Source organism: Phasianus colchicus, chromosome 8 (assembly GCF_987193195.1).
Source record: "Phasianus colchicus chromosome 8, bPhaCol1.hap1.1, whole genome shotgun sequence".
Lineage (NCBI taxonomy): Eukaryota > Metazoa > Chordata > Aves > Galliformes > Phasianidae > Phasianus > Phasianus colchicus.
The window spans coordinates 20,797,816-20,821,695 of record NC_143443.1 but is presented as its reverse complement, the minus strand read 5'-3'; the positions used below and the strand labels follow the sequence as shown (position 1 = coordinate 20,821,695).

The 23,880-nt window shown below is 37.4% G+C and overlaps 2 protein-coding genes across 7 annotated transcripts in view; one reads left to right on the top strand and one right to left on the bottom strand.

Moving 5' to 3' along the window:
* Positions 1 to 403: 403 nt before the first annotated feature.
* On the bottom strand, positions 404 to 23,002 carry LOC116231772 (protein FRA10AC1). Of its 2 annotated transcripts, XM_031597750.2 has the most exons (14): positions 22,837 to 23,002; positions 18,995 to 19,071; positions 16,593 to 16,685; positions 16,462 to 16,507; positions 14,205 to 14,281; positions 13,479 to 13,562; positions 12,912 to 12,996; positions 7,301 to 7,346; positions 5,169 to 5,282; positions 4,752 to 4,794; positions 3,582 to 3,706; positions 2,970 to 3,008; positions 1,629 to 1,713; positions 404 to 1,186 (listed from the first exon to the last, which is right to left on the bottom strand). In XM_031597750.2, exons 1-14 carry the CDS (start codon positions 22,867 to 22,869, stop codon positions 1,144 to 1,146), a joined length of 990 nt encoding a protein of 329 aa, XP_031453610.1. In that variant the 5' UTR covers positions 22,870 to 23,002; the 3' UTR covers positions 404 to 1,143. The 2 variants fall into 2 exon arrangements, with proteins under 2 accessions (XP_031453610.1, XP_090001353.1); XM_090145227.1 differs by lacking the exons at positions 404 to 1,186; positions 1,629 to 1,713 and adding an exon at positions 2,127 to 2,169.
* LGI1 (leucine rich glioma inactivated 1) overlaps positions 22,145 to 23,880 on the top strand; it is a 33,026-nt gene continuing 31,290 nt past the window's right edge. Inside the window, exon 1 of one of the 5 annotated variants that reach the window (XM_090145219.1) lies at positions 22,145 to 22,256. Coding sequence is in view for 3 of the 5 variants with exons in the window: in XM_090145225.1 (XP_090001351.1) it covers positions 23,090 to 23,169 (80 nt within the window). In the remaining 2 variants the exon portion in view is untranslated. Of the gene's footprint in view, positions 22,257 to 23,044; positions 23,170 to 23,880 lie in introns of those variants that run through there. The other 4 variants (XM_090145225.1, XM_090145224.1, XM_090145218.1 and 1 more) reach the window with 4 other exon arrangements.

Genomic DNA, 23,880 nt, shown 5'->3' with positions numbered 1-23,880 from the left:
CTGCAACCGTCCCTGTTGTTACATTACCAAAAAAAATTATAAATACTTTCTATAAATGTATCTACAGTAAAAAGCACTTATAAAGATATATTTTCTACAACATTAACTTTCCTCAGCTTGTTTTACATGAACACTTAATTCAAAAAAGTCTGTCCTTTATATCCAAAGTAATTTTAATCTGAAAATGTCTGCCATACCTATTCATATGCAGAATATTTCTTCAGAAACATACAGCAAAGAATGTTTTGTGTTGTGCTGCATTTGAAAATGAAGATGAATCCAGTAAGTTTCTCAAACACTATATATTCTTTACTTGTATGTTCAGGATTACACTTTAAAGAAGGATTAGCATTCAATCAATGCTAAGGAGATCAGAAACCACAGATAACATACAAGCCACGTGTACATGTCCAGTGGCAAGCCACATTATTTATTTATTAAATCAAAGATGTCAACAACATTGAGAACAATTCAGATTTTTACTAATGAGTGGAATTATCAGTCACAACTTATCACATCTAAAATTTAATGAATGTAACTTTTTTAGGAAGACCAGAGACATTTCAGATATGGTTTACTTAAATTCCAAGCAAAATACATGCTTGACTAAAGTGAACTTTTCTCACAGTATCTGAAACCACATAGATTCATATCTTAATATTAAAGTCTACACAACTAATATATTTAAAGCTATTAACTATAGTTCAATAAATTATAAGTACAAGTATTTTGAAGTATATGTTTTTAAACTAGTAATAGAATCATCTGAAATAACTGAAATTTGGATAGAATAAAGAACAGCCATCTCCTGTGGTGCACTGAGAATAAAGTATGTTCTTATTTTTCTATATTCTTCCTACTTTTATGTTACCGTGTCACATAACTTTAGCTTGAACTTCCTGAGTACATTTCTCATATTGTATGAGTACCTACCCCCTCCAGAAAAAAGATAAAAAAGAAAGCTTTCAGCCCTGAAGCCTTCTACAGAGATAATTCACTCAGATGGTCCATATGGAGTGACTGTAGAAAAGGCATGCTGTTGGGAAGAGGTCTCTGGTCCCTACTTATGACTGAATTTCCAGACACTTATCTTGACAGTTCAAAACAACAAAAACAACAACCAACCCACATCAATTTCAAGTTTCAGAGAAACAAGTCCTGAAAATATTCATCGAACTCTTCCTCTCTGTAAAAAAAAATAGAAATATGTTAAGTAAAGTTTTGATTTTGATTTTTGTCTAGGAGATAACAAAATTTAGCAGATTTCTCGTTAGAGTATGTAACTGGTATAGAGAAGTTTTACTTATTCACTACATTCACATACCCTCCACATTTCTTTTTCTGTGCAACAGAATGAATTGACTGTTAAGATTTACTAGTTAATAGGATAGAAAGCACAGGATAAGACAGAGATGGTAAGGTTTCTCCTCTGGTATTGTATATATGTCCAGTTAAAAAAAACAAGCCAAAAACCACAATAGTATTCTTAAGTTCAATATATATGAGATTTAAGGTAACTTTAGATGTTAGACTATTGCTAAAATACTCAAGAAAAGTCTCTGCTTTGCAGTTCTGATTGGTCACAATGTGATTTACAAGACAAAAGCTCAATGGTTGTTCAAACTAACCGTGATTTTTCATCTGCTTCTTGTAGAGGACCTTTCCAAAAATCAGCATCTGAAGGACCATCTTGTGCATCACTGTTATCTGAATCTGTTAAAAAAAATTCAGACTATCATAACTAATATACTTTGAAGGAATTAATCAATTTTTTTTTAAATAGTTGTTGGGTAGGAGAAACATTTCGTTGTAACCCTGATGATAAATAACATGCTTTATTTTGCATGATGTAAAAATTAAAACATTTGCCAATCTTACTCAATACAACATCAAGAAGACTCTTAGACACCATTAACTGATGCTTTGGCCAAACATAGCAACAATCATCAAACAGTCAGAATGCTGACCTTGACACAAAGACTGCACTGCACTTTGTTCATAAAATTAAAGCTTCATAATCACAAACCCAGAATTACAATATATTTGTATTACAATATAGAAACTCGTGATGTTCAATGAATCAATGACTTGAAGAACAACTTTCACCAACCTTAGCGTATCAGTGAAATTGCAAGAAACTATCAATTAGTGCCTAACTGTTCCATATAACTAGAGAGAAGGATAGAAAAGAAAATTAAAATCTCATTATTAGAAATCTGTCTTGACTTAAAAAAACTAAAATCTTTCAGACTTTCTATCATGAAAGAATTTGGTCATGATTTGAGTCAGCAGAAAACTGTTTTGGGTCTTCCTGCATCTGTACGGGCCATTCTCAAAAGTATATGACACAACAGAGCATCCACAGAAACACTCAGATCCTTCCAGAGAGTGCAGCAAGAATTAGGGTGTCTAAAAGATGAGGCTTATTTCATCTTAAAAAGAACAAGGTACTGGAATTACTGAGATATAGGGAAGATAACCAGTGCCTACAGAGTCACTGAGACTCAGCACATCCATCTGCAATGGGTCTCTGAGACAGTAATAGTGGTAGCTGCAAAAGACTCTGGCTAAAGCCTAGAATTTATTTAGCATAGTTCTCCCAGTGCTCTCCTATTAACATTTTGAGTTGGACACTTATTTGTGTTGTTCATTAAAAAGAACAGTAGTAGTTACTACATTAGAAAAGTACGTTCTTTACATAGCACATATTTGTGTACCGTGTTGTTGCACCCTCTACTCTTTCCTGGAATAACCTAGACCCTTATTTTTATGACTATTTTCATTCTATTATCTACCCACAATTTTCTTCTTTGCTTAAATTTAAAACATTTCCTTCTCAAAATCCATTAGTTTTCCTCCAAGACTTCCAAGTAATTACGCTGACCCATCTATTTCTGCTTGTTTTCAACATAGTTTTCTTACCACCTTATCAAATATTACAAGATTCAGAAGATATTCAAACACTTTACCTTTATCAGAAGTATCTGAATCTTCCGAAGAAACCTGATCTAGAAATAAACACCATTTAAAAAACAGTGAGCTTATCTTGGTTTTATCTTTTATCTTACAGTGCTTATCTTACAGTGTTTACAAAGGATACATCTATCACAATAAATTACACATAAACATGTTGCACATGCACACACACACCATACATTTAAAAAAAGAAAGTAAACACTGAAGCAAAAACATTTTTTTTCACGAGTTGAAAGGTCATCTGTTTGAGCTCAAATAAGTTATCCAAAAATCTGTGGTGCAAAAAGGTTATCTTACATTTCCAAAAGGTTTTCAACTCCAAAGTCTTAAGGAATTCCAATAATTCAGAACTGTTCTAATAAAATGCCCAAGACCTGGACAATTTTTTGTTGCAATAAATGTTTTTCACATGGCTATTCCTCTCTATAAAATGTAAGAAATTTATTTTTCTTAGGTTAAAAAAAAAATTACCTTTTTGACCACCTATGTCATACAGTGTGGAAACAATTACATATTTACATATGTTATCTAAATATGGCAAAATTAATATTCAACTAACTTTTTTGGAATATTTTCAAAATTCATGGTTTAAAATTTATATTTACCTCCATGTGTCTTTTTTTTTGACTTCTTTTTTCTTGAATGAGACAATTTTGCCTTCTTAATTTTTGGTTGTTTAGAGTTTTGTACAGCTGTGCCTCTTTTCTTGCTTGCTTTGACTTCTTTCCTCCTTAAAAAAAAAAAAAAAAAAGGTACATCTTCTTTAGTACATATACTCTTCAAGCAACAATAAATCTTAGGTATTATCTTCAGTCAAATTCTGAAACTTCTCACTATTTAAATTTTTAAGCTAAAAATGAAAACTGCGATAGCAGTATTAGAGCTCCACAGCTGAATATAAAGGACAGGAAATACTAAAGCTGTTAAAGCGACTTTGATGTAGACAAGGAAAACAGTGAATTGGCAGTCAAGCATTAAATAAAGCAAATAATCATATAATGTGCCAAATTGACATTTATATTGATTGCTCTTTATGTAACAAGTGATCTTGTACATATGAAATGAGCAAAACAGAAGTAATATGAATTTTTAATTTTTTTCTTAATATTTGGTAGCAATAAAAGCTGACGTAGAAGAATCTCAAGGCCAAGAACATGCTACAAACTGAGAACACAAGTATTTTTATTTTCAACATTACAAACAAGGGCTTACTGTATGAACCTAAGCCATTTTTTCCTGTTTGCTTACATAAAAGTCAGGAAAATTATTTCAATGTTAAGCTTTGAAGCTGACAAAGAGAAAATATGCTTAACTACATTTATTCTGAATACAAGTAGTTTTGTTATTTTAGTTCCAAAGAGAAGCAAGATAAACAAATCTCAGTTACTTAACTTAATACATACCTACACAGCACTACCATGAAATAGAGTACAAATTACCATTTAAAATAGATTAATAAATTTCAGGGATATACACATCTAGACATGCCATCTTATTTTTTAGGAAAGGAAAAGCTTTCCAGCTTTTAAACAGAGTAAGAGAGAAAACGAAAAATGACAATGCTTTGCAAAAACTTTCAGAAAAGAAAAATAACCAGAAAAGAAAAGTAACCCAAGGAAACTTCTTTGGAGGATTCCTCTTGTTTGGTGAGTTTCATAATTTTATTAGCACAGAAATACCTAACTCTCAACGGTGATGGGATAACGCCTTTATAAGTACTCCAAAACAGAACCTATTAATAATGAAACCTCCATATTTCCAAAATACTTCATTACCTGTGATGAAAGTTTAGTTTATAAGAACATTCTGGACATAGTCCTGAAAAAGAGAATGAGAACACCACAGTCATGTATCTGATGACCACAACAAACAAAACTTGATAATAATCACATAAAACTAGATACAACACTATTTTCCAATTTGAGTAGATTTTCCTACAAAACTGAATTCTAATGTAATTGTAGGCACGGTTAAGAAAAATAGCACAGTAAATATTTACAGTACAAACCTAGATTTTACTGAACCTGGAGAAAGATTACAGGTTTAGCGCTGACAATTCTTCTTAAAAAATATCAGTGCTTCTCATGTACAGACATCAAATTCCATGGATCTTTGTGGACAGATCAAATTGTTCTACACTTACACTGAAGTTCCACAAATCTGTATGGATATGTAAACTTTGTCAGACTTACTCAGTTTCACAAGTGCATTCCTCTTTTCACCATGTTCAACGTAACCAAAATTCACCTCCCAGCTTTTCAGGCCTTCTTCCCCATCACAGTGTTTATTTCCACAAGAAAACTGACCTTTATAAAGATAAAAAAAAAAACAACATGGTTCAGTGATTAATGTGAATAAGTTTGGGGTTTCTGGTTTTGCTCAGTTTTGCTTCTTGGTTTTTTTCAAAGAAAAAAGTTCAAAGCTAAAATTAAATCTGAGAAAACAATAACTGATACAAAGTGACAAATTATCCAATATTGCATATTTGCAAAGAAGTTGCAATTTAGACATTATATCTCTATTGACATCAAACTATTTGATGCACAAAGAAGATGCCCATACTTTTATTAACCTACAAATTAACCTGGCAACTTGTATTCTATAGACTTCATAAACACTTTACTTATAAGAAGAGGAAAAACAATACTTAAAAAAAGAAACCCAAAACTGTGAAAAAGCATGCAATCACTTGAAATACTTTCCTGGATTTATTATATTAAACACAGCACTAATTTTAAAACAATATACACACAGTCAATGTTGTTTACATCACTGAATTCCCCACACTGCATTAATAGCGATTCATATATACACTTTGCAGAAGACTAATTTGACTGCAGAGCTAGCAATAAGGATCTACATTAATAGGCTCACGAGCAGGACCGTGTGAACGATTAACCTGGGAACATTCTCCTTAAGCTTCTAACTAATGGATTGCCAGTGTCCTCAGATACTTCAGTTCTGCAACGTAAAACCACTTGCACTGCTAACACTTGAACCAAATAAAACAACACTCACACTAAGCTTTGAATTCATAAACATTAAATATGTTTAACACTATGGAAGGTGTGGTTATCAGGAACCACCTGCAATCATTTATACGTGACCTTACATGTCATGCTTACATGCTTACACAGCATACACACTGTGGAAAGCAAAGCAATCAAACATACACAACTTAACAATACATTCCCTTCAAACTATAACCCAAAGGTTCTCAGCACCACTATTACTCTCCCAACTAAATTAAGTACACACACTCCTTCTTTAAAATGTGAATTACCATCCATTCACAGCCTGATCAGGTTAAGGTATTAATGTTTTGCTATGCTTCAATTAAAGCAATTTCTATTACTGGTTTATTCGAGGGAAGAGCATAGGAAGGCATCAGCCACGTCCTTCCAAAGTGACCACTTCAACTGGCACACCAGGCAGCGCGAGGCTCTTGTGCCCCCCCGTGGCGGGAGGCAACGCTGCTCAGTGCTGCAACCCACAGCAAGTGGCAGCTTGCCATGAGCATTTCATTAGAAAGCTTACAATACACTATTTGGCACTTTCTCCCATAATATGCTGTACCACGTATTAAAAGCACGATGCAGTCGAAAATAATCCACCCACTGCAAAAAACAAAATTATCCATAAATAATTCATTTTTCATTTAAGTATTTGAGAAGGCACACAACCACGTAAAATGGAGTTTAACATTATCTAGTGCTGAGAGCAATGCTACCTTTAGAAAGATGATGTAAAACTCTTCTAAACTAGTGATGTATTTCTAACTTCTTTATGTAGTAAAAGGATCTGTTCACTGATCTTTTCCAATCAACAGGGTCACAGCATTCATTTTTCTCACACATGCCTGCATGACGGCTGAAAACTGCATACGTGTACGAGCATCCTACCACAGCAACAGCAATACGTTCGTGTAATTTACTTGCTTGTTCAGTTACCTGAAAAGTTTGTGCCCCACAGCACTGAAATGGGGACCACTGAAACGAGCTCCCATGGAGAATCAGCAAGAATAAGTTACTGATTTAGAGATGGGACTGGAGGACATGATAACAGTTCTCACTAAAGCTTTCAGAACCAGTTTACTCTGAAAGTTATCATTTTTCTTTACGTAGAATTTTTCTTTATGTAGATCAGTACACTTGCTAGAGCTATGCAGAATAGAACAGGGAAGTTAAAAGTTACATTGATTTATCCCATCTGATACACTTATTGGTATAAATTGTCAAATACAGTCAAACAAAATTATGCTGAAAAGAAGCAATAAAAGCAATAGCCACAGTGAAATGTAATATAAAATGAAAGGGAGGATTACCTTTTCCTGAAATTACTTCCTTCTCATGTCTCCATCTAAATCCAAACTGTTAAGATAAGATGAAAATTAGTTGTGAATAGTCAACAATTTCAGTAATATAGAGACTAATTTCAGTAACTGATATCCTGCATGCGCTTCATTCATTAAATTGTGCTTATTAAAATTTCATTTATCTGTTAATTAAAAGTATCTCTCTGCTTCTGCTTACAGAAAGATCCAAACTCACTCATATAATTGACATTCCAGTAGACGCAGTTTAATTCTGAACAACTTTCTAAAAGATTTCATAGCACGTAGAAGAACAAATAGGAAATTGGGACAGGCTGGCCGGCTTTACCAGATACTTCATTCCAATTCTGTGCACACTAAAAACTAAGACCATCACTAGAATTCTGAAAAGGCACGCGACTGCAAATCCATGGGTCACACCTCACATCCTAAGGCTACAACAAAAGCAAAAACTAACTTATATATCCTTCTACATTGCAAAAAATTTCACCTGAAGAAAACCCAGCTACTATTTTTGCTTTCCAGTAGAATCTGTTTCATTCCTCTAAGTGCGAAGTAATCCAGTGAGAAGATCAAAGACAGAAGGGAGCAAGAATAGCCTCAGAAAAACAAGTCTCTTTTCACTAACAAGTAGAAAGAAAGGACAAAACTCAGTGCCATGCAGCTCATTCAAAAAGGGTTATTTGGTATTTCATTTAAAAGTCATATACTTGGAGTATATCAAGTCAGAAATAAAATTCCTGCTCTCCTGCTCTGTAAGCAAGGCATGGAAGATTCCAAACTTCATGTTAAAACATGGAAGGAGCAGGATGAGGCAAACTGTGGGGAGAAGGTTTCTAAAATTAGAGAGATATATACATGGCCACAAAGCCCTTTGAACCTGTGTTCCAAATTGTTGTTTGGAATATGACGCTGCTCTTGAGGCACTTGAAGACTGAACTCACACAAATGTCCATTTTCCTAGGCGTTGTGGCATGCATTCTGTAATATAATGGATTGATTTAATGTGTTTTTTTTTTATATATCTAATTTTAACACTGTAAAAGTCCAGACATCTATTGATCTATGTAGTCTTTTTTTTTTTTTTTTTTTTTTTTAAATAAACCATAATAATTCTTCATCTGTTGGGCAGCAGTATGGAGTTCTCATATGAGAATTAGAATATGTTTCAAAGAACACTGGAAAAAAGGAGTAATAATTGTTCTGGCTCTTAAGAATACGGCTCATAAGTGATAACTAAAATTGAAGAACTGAGCAGAAAGGCAAAATAAGCCACTGTATTACACAGATATGTCTAAGAAAGCTAAAAATATGAACACTAATCATTATTTGCCTCTTGAAATCTGTCCACTAATTTCAGAATTGGTTTTAAGAGTATAACATAAACAAAGCTTTATAGTTACTAGTTTCACATAACAAAACAAACAAAACAGAGGAGACGATCAAATACTGCTGTCATATTGTGATAATGCCTATTTGTTGTGGCTGGATCAGGCTGTGATTCTACTACTCTACAATCTGCAGTGTGGTCTAAAGTACCAGTTAAACCACTTGTGCTTCAATCAAACAAAAATTAATCAATTTTAAGAAAAAAGAACTGTGCTGAACAATTCAATGAAAAAACAATGCAAAGTACAATTGTAAATATAGAATTTATGATGAAAAACAGATTTAACACTTGGTCTATAGTGATTAAGGGTATTCCAATTCTGAAAAGCTTGTGTTGCATTTAAAAATATTGCACATTTAAGATTGTCAACAATATTTTGGCACCGATTTTGCATGTGTGTGCTGCAGGATATAAAAAGTAAAATGTTTTCTAATTGTTCCTCTGCCACTTCCCCATTTACGAAGTTATCTATGCACATTTTAGCTACTGAAGCAGACTTATGTTCTTTCCCTCACAGTTCCAACATGACCCATTATGATATAGACTCACTGATATCCTCAGGGAGTATTTCTGCAACAGTATCAAGACAAAAAAAAAGAAAAAAAAAAGAGGTTGCAATATAAGAAAGGAGGGAACCAGAACCACCTGTGCTACCAGAAACCCAGGATATGTACACAGCTAGGATGAAAACTTGTTCTCATCTGCTATTTAGTGTTTGTCTATCATTCTTTCATCAATTAATGAAAAATGACAGAGGGAAAAAGACTAAAAAAAAAAAAAATCAATGAAGTCAAAACTATGCAACAACTATAACCCTCTAAGCTAAAATACCAGAAACAGATTAAACTAACATAGAAAATTAAAGATAGGTTCATGAATAGTCAACCTGTAAAACAAAGGAAAACAGAAGCATCATCAACAGTCATGTTGCCTGTTCTTTGTTAAATGCATTCAAACAAAATTTAAAATGAGCTATTTCTCTAAATAGAAGAAGACTAAGTAGACTAACTCCAAAATGGATGTTTTACCGGACTATCAAATGACTACCTTAAAAAGCAGAAAGTTTCTGAAGACGTGAAAGATCTTTTAATATCCATAAACAGTAAAATTCTCAAATTAATTATGGACTGCTTGCATAATACTTATTGTTTACACCTTACATGTCCAGAGTCACCTCTTTTAGAAAAGAAGAAAGGTATAAATTTAAACAAAATGGTGGAAAAACATAATAGACATTTTAAATATTTTTCTTTTCCTATAAAAGCTTTCCTTGCTGACAGTGACAAAAGTGAGAGTATTACCAAATGGAGGACAACTTGGCCTAGAAATCTGAAAATTTTAGGAAAAAAAACCCACAACATAAAAGAATAAACTATTCTGTCCAACGACTGGTGTCAGATAGATCTCATTTCTTAGCAAATGGCAGACATTTCAATCTGTTGATCCATAAAACAAAGCACAGAGAGAGCGAATAAGAATCCTTCTGGGAAAATAGGGCTAAGAGAAAGAACATTTCTAACCTAATGCCTAACGAAGTCAAACTTACATGCTGAGCACTCTCCCTTACTGCACAGCAAAACTGACAACAGAGCTAAAATATCTGACAATACAGATGGTCATTTATCAGCATCAAAGCTTGCAGACAAGAAGCTCAAAGGTACAAACATATCTTGACCTTAAGTAACTTGCATCTAGGGAAAATACAAGGAGTAACAAGCACACCAACACGAGAGTTGTCAGAGCATACTCTTCCAGCATCTACAAGTAGTTTCATACCAGAAGACCATCTTGGCATCACTCATTAAAAGTAAAGACAAAGATTACACAAAGAAAAAAAATGAGACATGACAGAGAATTTATTATGGGACGTTTAGGAGAGGAACCAAAGGCAGGGATGAATTTATAAGATCTGGGGAAGAAAGAGTATAGGATAACATAAGGATAAGGAGCAGAATGACAGTGTGTTCACATGAATGCTTCACTGTGTCTGTGACCTGTGTGGCTGATTCTGTATGTATATTATACACATATAATAATATATTATTATTACACACATACGTCTGTGTTCTGTGTGCGTGCCTAATAGGAATATGTTTTCTGCCTCATTACTGCTGGAACCTGGGTGCATGCGCTGCAGAGGCCTCCCCATCTCAGGCTGTTGGACCCAGCATGATATAGCCTCCTTTAACAAAGGGTGTCAGTGTTATGAAGTCCTCCACAGAAGGTGAGGGCTTTTTCATTGTCTGCTTTTGAGCTTCTGAATTTGAAAACACGCAAGTGCTGATTTCTCAGACCTCAGCAGTGTGCTATGCATGGAACTGGCTCTTATTATCCGCTATTTAGGAAAACTGAGTTGGTTTTCTCAGATGGAAAGTTCTAAATGAGATCTTAACTACAATCTCAACACATAAGTCTGAGAAGAATTACGTAGCTATAAGATTCTGGGTAGCAGCAAATAATCATTGTGAAAAGACAGATGAAATAGATGGGCCAGTTTTCGATCTCTGTCTTTTGATAAGAACTTTTTATACTTTAGCGTTATCTAACAGGATATAAAGCATCATCAACTATGAGATGACAAGCTGACCAGCTGAGAAGCTTACTACCCAGCCTGCACCTCTCACCACCAACACTGCAAAACTGAAAGTATGAGCAGCTAAAGATAGCTGACTTCAATTTCTAGAAAAGACAAAAAAAGAATCAAGACAGAAAAAAATCTGAAAGCACAGGCTGCATTCCACTGGTGTGAATGGGAACCGATCAGCAGCCTATTTCTGACTTCCAAGAAATAAGCCTGCTTTGGCATTCCTCTGTACCAAACAGGGGCATGGATACATCAACAAGAGAGAATGATCTGGAGAAAGGACCCCAGTGTGATCACAACATATTTGATGACAGAAAGCATAAAAGAAAGTAAGGGAATGAATTACATGATATATCAGAGTTATGCTGAAATAACAATTCCAAGACTCATAAGTAATGACTTATTAGCACGCACAGATATTCAGAGAGACCTCACAGTTAGGACAGTCACATCTGAAGTCTGACGAAGGAATACTATTCACACAAAATAGGAAACTAGGGCAAAACAGTTTCCCACAGAAGACAGTGAACATATGGAAACTTGGCAAAGCAAGGAAAGAAACAAAATCCTTAAGCAAGCTCAAGGGAAACTCAGGTTAGGGGTGGTGTAAACACTGAGGGATATGAGACAAGTACAGGAAAATAAAATGAAGTTTACTTGTTAAAAAAAAAAAAAGAATGAAGGCATCTGCAGCACTTGTACTTTCTCATTTTTCTTAATCTTCATTTAATATTTGTATTTCTTCTGTTCAACTTTTTTCAGAGGGCTCTGATTTTTTTTGGCCTAATATTATAGTTTAAGCTCAGTCCTTGTAAATATTTATGAGCAAATGTAATTTTCTATACTATAAATAGTCTCAAAGAGCTTTATATAGACACCATTTGCAGAGCTTGGTTGTTACTATGTGCTAACAACACCAATATGCATTTGAGTTCAGAAATACTTTGTAAAATCGCAATACAAAATGCATATACTCCTTTTGACTAAGACATTAATAAAAAAATTGGAAACAATAATGGCTGCTTTGGTTAAGAAGAAAAATGGGTCTTGGAATTCATCTGTTTCTCTTAAGAAATTCTATTTACTTACAAAGAAAATACAAATCCTGTTTCCATAAACAGAAAAGGACAAGCAGCAAGAGACACTGCTTAGAACAGACATATCCAAAACTGTTTAAGACAGCATTCAAGTACAGAACTCCCTTTTTAGACTTAAAAAACAACAGCAACAACAACAAAAAACCCCCCAAAAAACCCCACCCACAACAACAGCAAGAAAAACAGTAACATTCCTGGTTTTTTTTTTAGGCTGTCTTGAACTCTTCTCTGTAGCCAAACCTCTCTTGCCTTCCCTCCCTAACCCCTCATTTTCTGCCTTGCTTATACACAATGTATCTCTTCACAAAAAACCGTTACACAGAAATGCTTCTATTCCCACAAAAGCACATTTTTGGGGCAGTGACAATACTCAGATTGAAAACTGTTGCTGCTTATTAAGTAACTTCACAATTTCTCACAACTCTCTTTCTAGGGAAGGGGTACTAACATTCTGGTTTCACAACATATAGTGTTGTAGGAAAAAAAAAAGCATGCTCAAAAACTACGATGATTTACAATAATCATATGTACCTTGTTCTCTTTGTATCTACTGAGATCTGCTATACAGTATTCTTTGAATAATTTATCATAATACTTCTTTGCAAGCCTCTTCTCCCTGTAAAAAATTTGGGTTTTTTAAAATTAAATATAGAATACAATTCATGTTACATTTTAATGACTTTAAGCAAGATAAATACACATGGTTTCATCTGAGGAACACAAGTTGCAGAGCTAGAAATGCAAAAGAAATATACTCTTTGACAAAAGAAGAAATTTCACAAAAGTGGAAAACTGCATCCAAAATACATCTACAGCCCAGATTAAACTACTTTTTTTCAAAGAGACTTCCTTCAGGATATTCAGAACAGTCATTTGGCTCTCAGAGAATGCACAAATAATTTTCAGTTCTTTCTGTCATCAATTAATTTTGTCACTGATTGATACTACCATGTCTCCTAAAGTTCTTCCACTTTTAAATGCATTAAAGATCAAAGGATGATCACTAAGTATGTACAGCAATCCCTAATTAACAGAAGACACTACAAACTTGGTACAAAGTGATCTAAAATTACTGTTTTATGTAATAGTTCCAGGTACCAATTCATGTCTGCTTCATCATCTTCTCTCCACAGGAATCTATGGTTTTCTCTTATAACATCGAGATCCGTCTTGTCATTCTCGCTATAAAAGAACATTATTTCAGTAAAACATGCCAATGAAAAGTTAGCCACATGCTAATTTGGTAAATATCAGTATCTCATATTTTTTTATCTCCATCTCACAGCACACACAAATGTACTACTGTGGAATAAAACTATTAAAAAACAGTTAGTTTTTCCCAAATGAAAACTTCCCAGTGGCAAACGGCCACAGAAACTGCAGATGGCATGACCTGTCTGACAATACTTTTCTTTTAAGACAGTTATGTCAGAAGGCAGTTACAGACAGCTCTACAGAAAGACATCATTATTCTGGACAATTGACAGCAATTTAGCACATTTCAAAAATACTCCACACTGATAACTTGAAAGTACTGCCAGATATTTCTCAATGTACCTTCAACTAATGTTCACCTGTCATCTTTCTGTTTACATAACAAAACAAGAATAATTCAGCTTATGGTTAAGTTCTTACATAAAAATAATGATGCAAAGTGAAACAAAGCAGTTTTGTGCTCTGGATATTTACAAGAAATGTAGTTACTACTTGGGACCAAACAAATTAGTAATGTGAGACACACATTTTTTATCTCCCTCTAAGTTATAATTTAGCTGCTTTGCATATCAGGGGGACCCCGAGGACATGAGGGGAAATACTGCTTACCCAGAACGTCGGAAATCCTCCATTTTCCCACCATAGTACAAAATGTAGTCATTCACTAACTTTCTATGTCTCGAATACTGAATAAAGCAATTAAGGAATCTGTTTCAGTACTTACATTCTTTTACTTCACTATCAGTTTGCAACTAAGTGAACAATTAAAACTTTCAATATTCTGAAGAGAAAGCATTTTTTTATTCCCCAAAAACTGTTTGGTAATTTCCAGACACAACAGAATTATTTAGCAATTTTTACCCAATAACCTCTTACAGGAGCTACTTTCCAAATACAGGACTTTAAGGCAATTTCCTCCATAAAACCTCAATCAGCTGCCAGAACTTTATAAAACTGTTCTTCAAAGATGCTCTATAAGCATGTACATAGAATCTGGTTTCAATCTTCAGCTGTGCTTTGCAACATAACTTCTTAGTACTGCTGTTTCAGTTTTAATACAAGCTTGTCCTTTGTATTATAAACATGAGTAGGCTAGAATTTGTTTTATACCATAAAATACAAATAAAACTATTTGCATTAGCTTTTGAGATGAGAACCACAGGAAACTTTTTTTTTTTTTTTTTTTTTTTAAACCTGGGCCTCAGAAACATGACTTGAAATCTATTTTGTACCATAATATTAGCAAAAATACATAACTATTTATTTGGAAAATAAGCATCTTCACATTAGAGATAGCTATTCAAAAATATTTTCAATTAACTTCTATAAAGTTTCTGAAACAAAAAGTTACAAACGCATTACCTCCTTGTACAAGCAGGCAAATATTACACCGTGTGAAAAAGATCAATTTGTACCAACCTACTGTTTTCCCATGCATACTTCAATGGAGAAAACACCTTATTTTCCAAAGGCCTCAAAAATGTTAATTTAACCTCAGTCTGCAAGTTTTCTTTTTCCTTTCCACCACAAACAGAAGGAACTTGTTTCTTAAACAAGTAGAAAAGGTATTCTGGTACAAAAAAACTACATTAAATAGAACATACTATTTTGTGTTCTTATACGAGTTACCAGGAGTTAAGAGAACAAAACAGTAAAGGTCTTAGATAGGAAAAACTCAAAAACATAAGCAGAACCTTTTAAGAGTTTCTACACAATGAGCTTTATAGTGAACTCCAGGAAACACGAGCTTCTCTGTGATTAATGGCTAGCTACAGTGTCAGGTGGACTGATTAGGATACATCTATGACACTAGATGGTTTGGTTTACGCAGCCCCTGGTTACGTAAAAATGGAGGGCTAATGTTATTTTCCTATTATTAACTTTTATCACTGGAGAATAGCTATTTAAAACAAACAAGGAATGGACAGCATTTGAAATACGGTCAGCCAAAACATAACGACAGCAATCCAAGATAAGTAAAATGTATTTCATATTAAACTGCAGTAAAAGATAGGCAGATGCTACAGCTTTGTGCACAAGCTAAGAGATTTTTTAAAAAGCTTATGTAGGAACAGTAATGCAAAACTGTCAACAACATTTAAATTAACTACTTTCATTATTTGATAAAGCCCTTCTTATCACTTTTGCTTCGATTAAATTTGACAGAAACTAAGTATGCCTTGTGGAAGGTAAACGTCAAACACTTGATCAAAACAGGAATCTGAAAGCTACACAACTTCTTTTAAGGAGTACAGCGCATTATGCCTTTTGTACACACATTGTAATTACTTTAATATGTGCCCCAGGAGAAAACTAAACAAAAGGAGAAAGGTTACAATCTAAATAAAGCAATAGTTTTAAAAATACATAAATAGTTGCATGAAATACGATTAGGAGATTAAAAAAAAACTAAAATAGAAGTACACATTATATTAAACAGGCTAACATTAGGGCACCCGTAGAATCTGTATGAGACTGTGCTGTTTTGCACAGACTTTTGAATTTGTTGATGCAATTCTTGGACTTCCAGTGGAAATGTATTTGCCCATAGATATTGGCAGCCTGAAACAGAATTATACTCTGTATTAACCCAACTGAAAAAGCAAAGTGCATTTGCGTTGATCTAAGTAAAATAACTTAGTCTCAAACAAGGCAACTTAGCATATCGAAACTCTGGAAATACTGAGTTCCCCAAGTAGTCTACTGAGTAAAGGCATTCTCAGAGAGATCTCAGTAACAAAAATAAGCTAATTTGAATAACTACTTAGTATCTGGTGCTTGCACTTCCAACTGTAAGAACTGAGAAATCCAACTATTTTGACAAAACAGATGCTCAAACTTGAAGAAAAATTAAACAAAAGGATACTGCATCCATTGATATCAGGTGAAATCTTCTCTTCCTTGCTTCTTCTCTGTTAATAATAACAAATATGTTTCAGTGAAAGTTATCTTTACATTAAGGAAAAAAGCCTCACAAGTGCAATAGATAAAAAATACCTGTCCCATTCTTCAGCAGCAAATTGGCTGTGAGTAACCTTGACTTGTTTTGGTTTTTGGAATGGCTTTACCAGAAGGCTATCTTCTTTCGTACTAAAGATAGAGAGGGAAAAAGGGAGAAAATTCAGTCACAACATGTCAAAAGAAATAGCATTTCCATATAGAAAACTTGACTAACTTGAGTAACAAAAGCTACTATGTTCATTTACACATGAATAAAACCAGACCTCAGAATCAACATCAGATTAGACTTTACTTCATTTAGAGAACAAAGATGGAAAGGCATTTGCTTACAGTTAACATTAAAAGAAAATCATCAACAATTTGTACTTTATCAACATTATTACTATAGAACTACAACAAAACAAGATTTTTTAATTTCACTCTGTATTTCAAGCCCTGTATAAATCTAGGTTGCAGAGCTAAGTAGAAAAAGGAAGAAAAATATGCTTGTTGATTAACACTGAACATTATTAACCCTATCCCATCCTTTCATGCTAGCATCTCAGCACTTCATTAAACAGCTCTGCTTCCCTTAAGACATCACGAGAATCTCTGATTTAAAACTTAAGTAAGTACCATGCTGTGAACCATACTTATCAGTGAGCACTTAAAAATATTTTCAAAATTCGAGAAAATAATAAAAAGTTAAACATAAAGAGATGCACTTTTAGCTTAATAGGAGGTATATTTAGTTTCTTTCCTCAAAAGAGGTGAAGAAAAAAGATTTTTTCATTATTAGCAGATGGCAGAAAGAAAAGAAGTCAGAAACCTGTAGACAATGAGCCAGAGAATTTCTATTTCAAACTATGGGATATAAGACTCTAGGAGCTAAGGATTTCGTTTGCTCAAAAGGACCTATAGGTACAAAAATCCCATAAGGAGTCTCCATAAAACAGCAATTCAAAGAAAACTTAAGACTATCGTTTTCCTCTAAGTGAAAAATAATGTCATCATAGAGCAAGAAACAGATGCACACATATGCAGCGAACACAAGAGAGCCCTACTGGGAATCAGCAGTAGTGTGCCAGAATGAGGGTAACGATAGTATTTTTGAAAGGCTCCTGATGGTTAGTTAATACTCCACTTAGGCAGTGGAGCAGTAAAGAAAACCAAAACTGAAAAAAAAACAACCAGTCACTGCTTTTGTTCTATGATTCTAATGACTAAAACACTGATATCTCCCCCCCACAAATGCAGTCAAACACTACAGAAAAGATTCTTTCAATTTTACTATAACGGAAAATACTCAGGAGTCCTAGGAAAGTTTCCAGAAAGCCTTCTTAAATAAAGTCCAATAAACAAAGCAAGAACAAAGGCAAAAAAGGGGATAAAAAGTATATTTGTAAAATATAGACAAAATGTTCAGAAGGGTGTGGAAAATGTCAAAGGATTATGGTGCCAAAGCAAAATAAACACAGAAATAAAAATCTGCTCACACAGTTGCTCACTTACTTCCATCCGAAGTGGGATGGAGGAAAGAATAGGAAAGGTAAAAGTGAGAAAACGCAGAAATTGAGATAAAGGCTGTTTAACAGGTGAAGCAAAAGGTACATATGTAAGGAGATTGAGATAAGGAATTCATTCACTGCTTCCTATTGGCAGGTAGAGCCATTTCCAAGAAAGCAGTGCTCCATCATGCATAATGGTTACTTATGAAGACATACCAGACTGCAGAACATCCTCCCTTCCTCCTTTTTTCCCCAGCTTTTGATACCGAGCACAGTGCCTTATGGTACTGGATATCCCTTCGGTCAGCTGGGGCCAGCTGTCCTGACTGTGTCCCCTTCCAGCTCCTTATGCCCCCCCAGTCCCTCACTTCTCTGCTTCTCACACAATCTTGTGAGAAGCAGAAAAGTCCCTGACTCAGTGCAACCACCACTTTGCAACAACTAAAACATCAGTGTGTTTTCAGCACTATTTTCATCACAAATCCAAAATACAGCACCATATGAACAACTATGAAGAAAATAAAATCTATCCCAAGCCCAAAACAAATGCAATCAGTTCTTCACTTCCTCCAAGTGGGTGCTTTCTGTCTACAATGCCTGCTGCCAATTGGCCTTTTTGCCTTGCTCTCCCAACAGCTTCACGTTTCCTGATGGATCTGCAGTGAAATGAAGGGAGAAGCCAAACACCAGCAGTCGATACTAATGCTCAGAAAATAAAACACAGCACTCCAAGAACTGAAAGGCGTACAGACACCAGATGGACATGGCAGAACAGATCTTAATCATTTGTCCAAGGGAGACAACGTGCTCTGGCAAGCATGGCACAAGGAGATGCACAAATCTGAGACCGATTTTTCAAAAAACATCAGACTTTACATACCACAGCATTATCTCCTATACACAGTAACAGCTCATTAGTACAAAATAAACATTAACTCCATTTTACATTACCTTTTAGTCTTTTGCAGAGATTTCTCTCCATTCTCCTCATCACTAAAATCAGAATCATAGCCGCCATGGCCTCGTGCCTGTCAATAAATAAATGGCAATGCAGTCAAGACACCTGGTAGAGTAGTATGGATGCAGCAGCATAACTAGAGATCAGTACCGCGCATCACACATGAATAAGAAGAGAAAGACATGAAGTACACGAGTGCAAATTTGCACATATATCTACACCAAATCAAATCCAACATATAAGGCAGAACGTCTTCCAAATGGTGCAGGACAAAGGAACTATGGTTTCTCATGGACAGTCAGTCTGTCAAAAAATCGCTTTACAAATAATTAATATGCATATATTTCTATACTTAATCTTCACTGATGCAGATAATAAAATGATGATAAAACATTCCCAGTCTTTACTTTCAAACCACCTCCCTTGTACACAAAAAAGTGAGTTTTTTTCCCCCCAAAACTACTTTTTTCAGAGGGCTAGACGACAGAAAATGATGTGCCCACATTAATAAACAAAGATGAGAAATAAGGGTTTTTGGGTTGTGGTACAATAATTTAGATCATTAGTTCTTACACAAAAAGCTGGAAAGCTGATTGAAATAATTAAAAAACAAAACAAGATGCCTGCAAAAATGTACAGCTTAATAGGCAAAACATTCAAACCACATAATAAAATGTCTTCTATACATTTTTGAACTATTACTAGTTAGTGTGTTTATATGTATATATACACATACATATAATAAACATGCACACACACCATATTTTAATGCCATCAAGTGAATAAGCACTGGCTAAAGCCCAGATCTGTCATCTCTGCTTTTCAGCATACAGCTACATGCCCAATTATTTCAGTAAACAATGGATTAAGCTACTTCCTTCCAGTTGCCCAGCTGCAGAAGGTTGTGAAACTACCCATGAGCCAGACCAAACCACTCACCCAAGTTACAGATTATCCTACCCCCCAAAAACAGTGTCAATTCCTACACTACCTATAATCATATTCCCCCCTAGACAAAAGCCTGACAAAAATAAAACCTGTTAAAAAAAATCCTTAAGGATGGGTTTGATGAGGTGTCTTTTCTGGAGGCAAATGCCTCCCACTGATGCCATGCTGGAGAGTCAACCATATCCTCTACTGACATCAACAATTGATCTGTATAGTGCAGAGCATGTAGAACGCTGCCTTTTCACACCACTAGTTGTTCAGTAATTTTAAAGATTTTTAAAAATTTTTTATTAATATCACATTCAGCCACACTCACTTGCCTGTCTACAATAGGAGAATTAGTTATCTGCAGTATGCTGCTGTTGCTGGGACTAATGCACTGGCAACAGAGCAGCAAAGGCTGGCAAGTTCCCCCAGCAGTGCCACAACAAGCTGTAGCCCAGGAGCAGCTCCCACAGCTGAGGCTGCTTTTAACAGTAACCCTGTCACTGTCACATGAAGCTTATGTGGCCTCTAAAAAGGATGACTTTACACTGTGAGTTTGCTGAAATGTATGTACAGCAAATACTTTTAAGCTTGGCCTCTGAATCTTAAAAACAGCATAGTAATCCAGGAATGTTTTAAACAGCAAATGTAATGCTTCCCAGACGAAAACAGAGAGCTTCCCTAGCACTTTGAACAGGAGAAAGTTAAAGCCAACACAAAGTGAATGGAAGTCAACATGAGATAGATGAAGTATAAAAACAGGCAAGATGAGAAAAGCTCAAATAAAAAGAGATATTTGCAGTGGTTGCCCTTGGATGACTGGCTGCTGGAAAGAAGCAGATGTACTCAGTAATCAGCTCCCAGCTGATTTCAGGAATGAATCAAATCTTAAAAAAAAAAGGTAGCTTCAACGGAATCATGATGAGAGGAGCTCTTGGGCTGCTGGCTGCCTTGGGAAGCTGTGATTGCCAACGTAAGTACAGGCATGGCTGGGTCCTCAGAGGCTGCTCTTTCAACAGAAAACCCCTTCGCAGCTTCAGCCATTCCTCCAAATCACTCCAACAATTCAATGACAAATTCAGGGTGAAAAAAAAACAACCACCCATGACTGATCTCCCAGTACTTCTGGATTGCTCAGTCTTTGAAGGCAATAGCAGAGCAGGCAGGTGCTGAGCTGAGGCTGGTTCGCTTATTCAGCAGCTCCAGCAGCACTGAGGCCACTTGTGGTGACTCCACTGAACAATGAGGGAGCCCTACTGACCATAAGGATGGTCCCCACGTAATGTGAAGATTAGGTAAAACATAGAAATGTAGTTCAACAGAGAATCTCATCCAGACATGACTCCTTCTACTTTGGAAGGAGAGGGTAAACAGACAACTGCTTGACATGAAATTTCAAGAGCTGATTTTTCCCTTACTTTAAAAAAAAAAAAAACAACCCAACACCCAACCATCCAAGGTAAGTAAGATACCCATCATAGTTAATTGTAGTAAAAGACAGGCAGATACCAAAGTTTTTGTTTAAACCAAGAGATTTTGAAAGACATATGAAATTATGGTCATGCAAAACTGTCAACAAAACTTAAAATAACCACTTTTGCTATTTGATAAAACCTTTCTTATCATCTCTGCTTTGATGAAATTTGCCAGAAACTAACGATAGCTTTAGTAAAGAAGCAAACACTTCCAATACCAAACACTTCATCTAAAGAAGAATCTGAAAGCTGCACAGATTATTTTAATGTGCTTTATTTTTTGTTCTAACACTGGACTTTTTTTTTTTCTTCCAAACAAGAAAAGCATCTAAATCACTGACAGTGAAGTAATTCCAACATCTTGGACTTATTAATAGTGAAGTACCACGCCAACTAGCTTAGGGCTCCTAAGAAACTAGGAACTTAAACAAGGTAAACGTCCTAGCACTGCATGCTGCTGGCAGCAGGCAGGAGATGGCAAATGCTGGACACTGCAGACTCCCCAGTAGCACATCTGCAGAAAGCATTTGCATGCAGGAAAGGATGCACTCTTCAAACCTCCCTTTTCACTGAGGTAAGAGCACGCTGCTGAAAGGGACATAATGTAGAACGGTCAGAATTGACTCCTGATCATGACACACAGCTGAACTGAAAGAGGCACTATAAAAAAGTAATTTAAAAAAGGGTGTGTGGGAGGAGGGTGGCTGTCTCAGCCCTGTGCTCTGCTCTGTTCCCAGCCCTAGGAGCTCGTCTTTGGGCACACAGACTACTGGAGGACACAGACTACAGCTGTACAATCGCGGGCTGTAGAACTGAGCTGGAAGGGGCCGTCCTGGCTGCATGCAGGGTACGTGCAGGGGTGGGCCTGCTTCACTGCAAAGCACACTGTGAGGACCTGAGGCCAAAAAATACTGATAGTAAATTCAATTAGCTTCCAACCCACTCTTCCTTGTGAAACCAATTACGAAATGTATTTGAATATACTGTACAGTAAACGCTCCTAACAACGAGGAAATCCACCCATAAAATACAATCGCTTTGCGACGTTTTTTTTTTATTATTATTATAGTGGTATTAAGGCTTTAGAACTATAAAAGGTGAAGCAAAGCGTAAGCAGCAGCAGAGCACGGCAGCGGGGAGCTCTGTGTGGTTCCGCAGTGTAGAGGACGCTGAGGAAGGCCTGTGCCGCCCGAACACAGCTACCCAAAGCTGCAGGCCCTCAAAGCCGCCCGGCCCGGCCCGGCCCGGCCCGGCCCGGCCCATCGCACCCCCGCAGCTGCCTCGCAGGCCGCGGTCCCCGGTCCCCGCTCGGCTCCGTCCCCGCAGAGGCGCAGCCGCCATGGCGGCCTACATCAGGCCTGTCCGCCGCGCCGCCCGCCCCTCGCGTCCCTCCGTTCCGTCCGTCCCTCCCTCCCGGCCCCACTCACGGCCGCGGCGAGGCGCAGCTGGCCGGGCACCATGGCGGCGGCTGCCGGTGGACGCGAGCCGCCTCCTACGGCCGCCGTGCCGAGCTCAGCTCGCGGGCCGCTCCCGCGGGCCCCTCCCGGAAACCCGGGGCAGAGGCGGAGCGGGGCCGCGCCGGGAGCTGGCGGGCGGAGGGGCGCGGGGAGCCGGCGGGGCGCGGGCGGGCGGGGGAGGGCGAGCCGCGGCGGCAGGGAGGGGAGGGGAAAGGCGCTCATCATGTTTAGGGGCGAGGGGAGTCTCCCCGGCCGGGAACCCGGTGCGCGGCGCCGGCCTCGGCGGTCTCCGCCTCTGGGAAGGTAGGACGCGCGGAGCCCCGGAGGCCGCCCGGAGGAGCCGGGGGCCGGGCGGGAACGGCTCGCGGCGCGATGCGGGGCGGCGGCCCGGAGGAAGGGGTCGCTTGGGGAGAGGCGACGGAGCCGGGGCAGCGCCCTCGGCCGCGACGGGGAGCGCGAGGGAGGAACGGCCCGGCGGCGGAGCTGCCCGGCCGCGGGCGATGCGCTGCCCGGCGGAGGGGCGCGGGGTGCAGGTGCCGCGCCGTGCCTCGCTGCTGCCTCTCGCAGCCGGGAAGGGCGGCTTCCGAGAAGGACCGGCGGCGGAGTTGGGGGGTGTGGAGATTGCGTGGGGAGAAGGAGCTGTATGAACTAAAAATTCTCATGAGCCGGCTGGGAGATGGCAGTCTCCACCTTAAGCCGTCAGATGCAGCAAGCAGCTGTCGGGGAGCTGGTGCTGTGCCACAGAGCGTTGGCACGCACCGTACCTGAGCCAGCGTTCTGACTGCTGAGGTCAGGAACGCCTCAATCCATCGCCGGTACTTTGTGCTGGAATAGACCGGAGTTTCCAACTTTGCTATTGATTCCCGGAGTCTTAATTCACTTCCACAGAGAACTTATAAAAACCGAAGTACTCGTTGTTACTAAAGAAAACAGCTGTTGTAGGGAGTTGCTGCTATGCGCTCAGACTATCGCACAGCGCAGAACTGCTCACGCTTCCTTATCTCCGCTACTGAA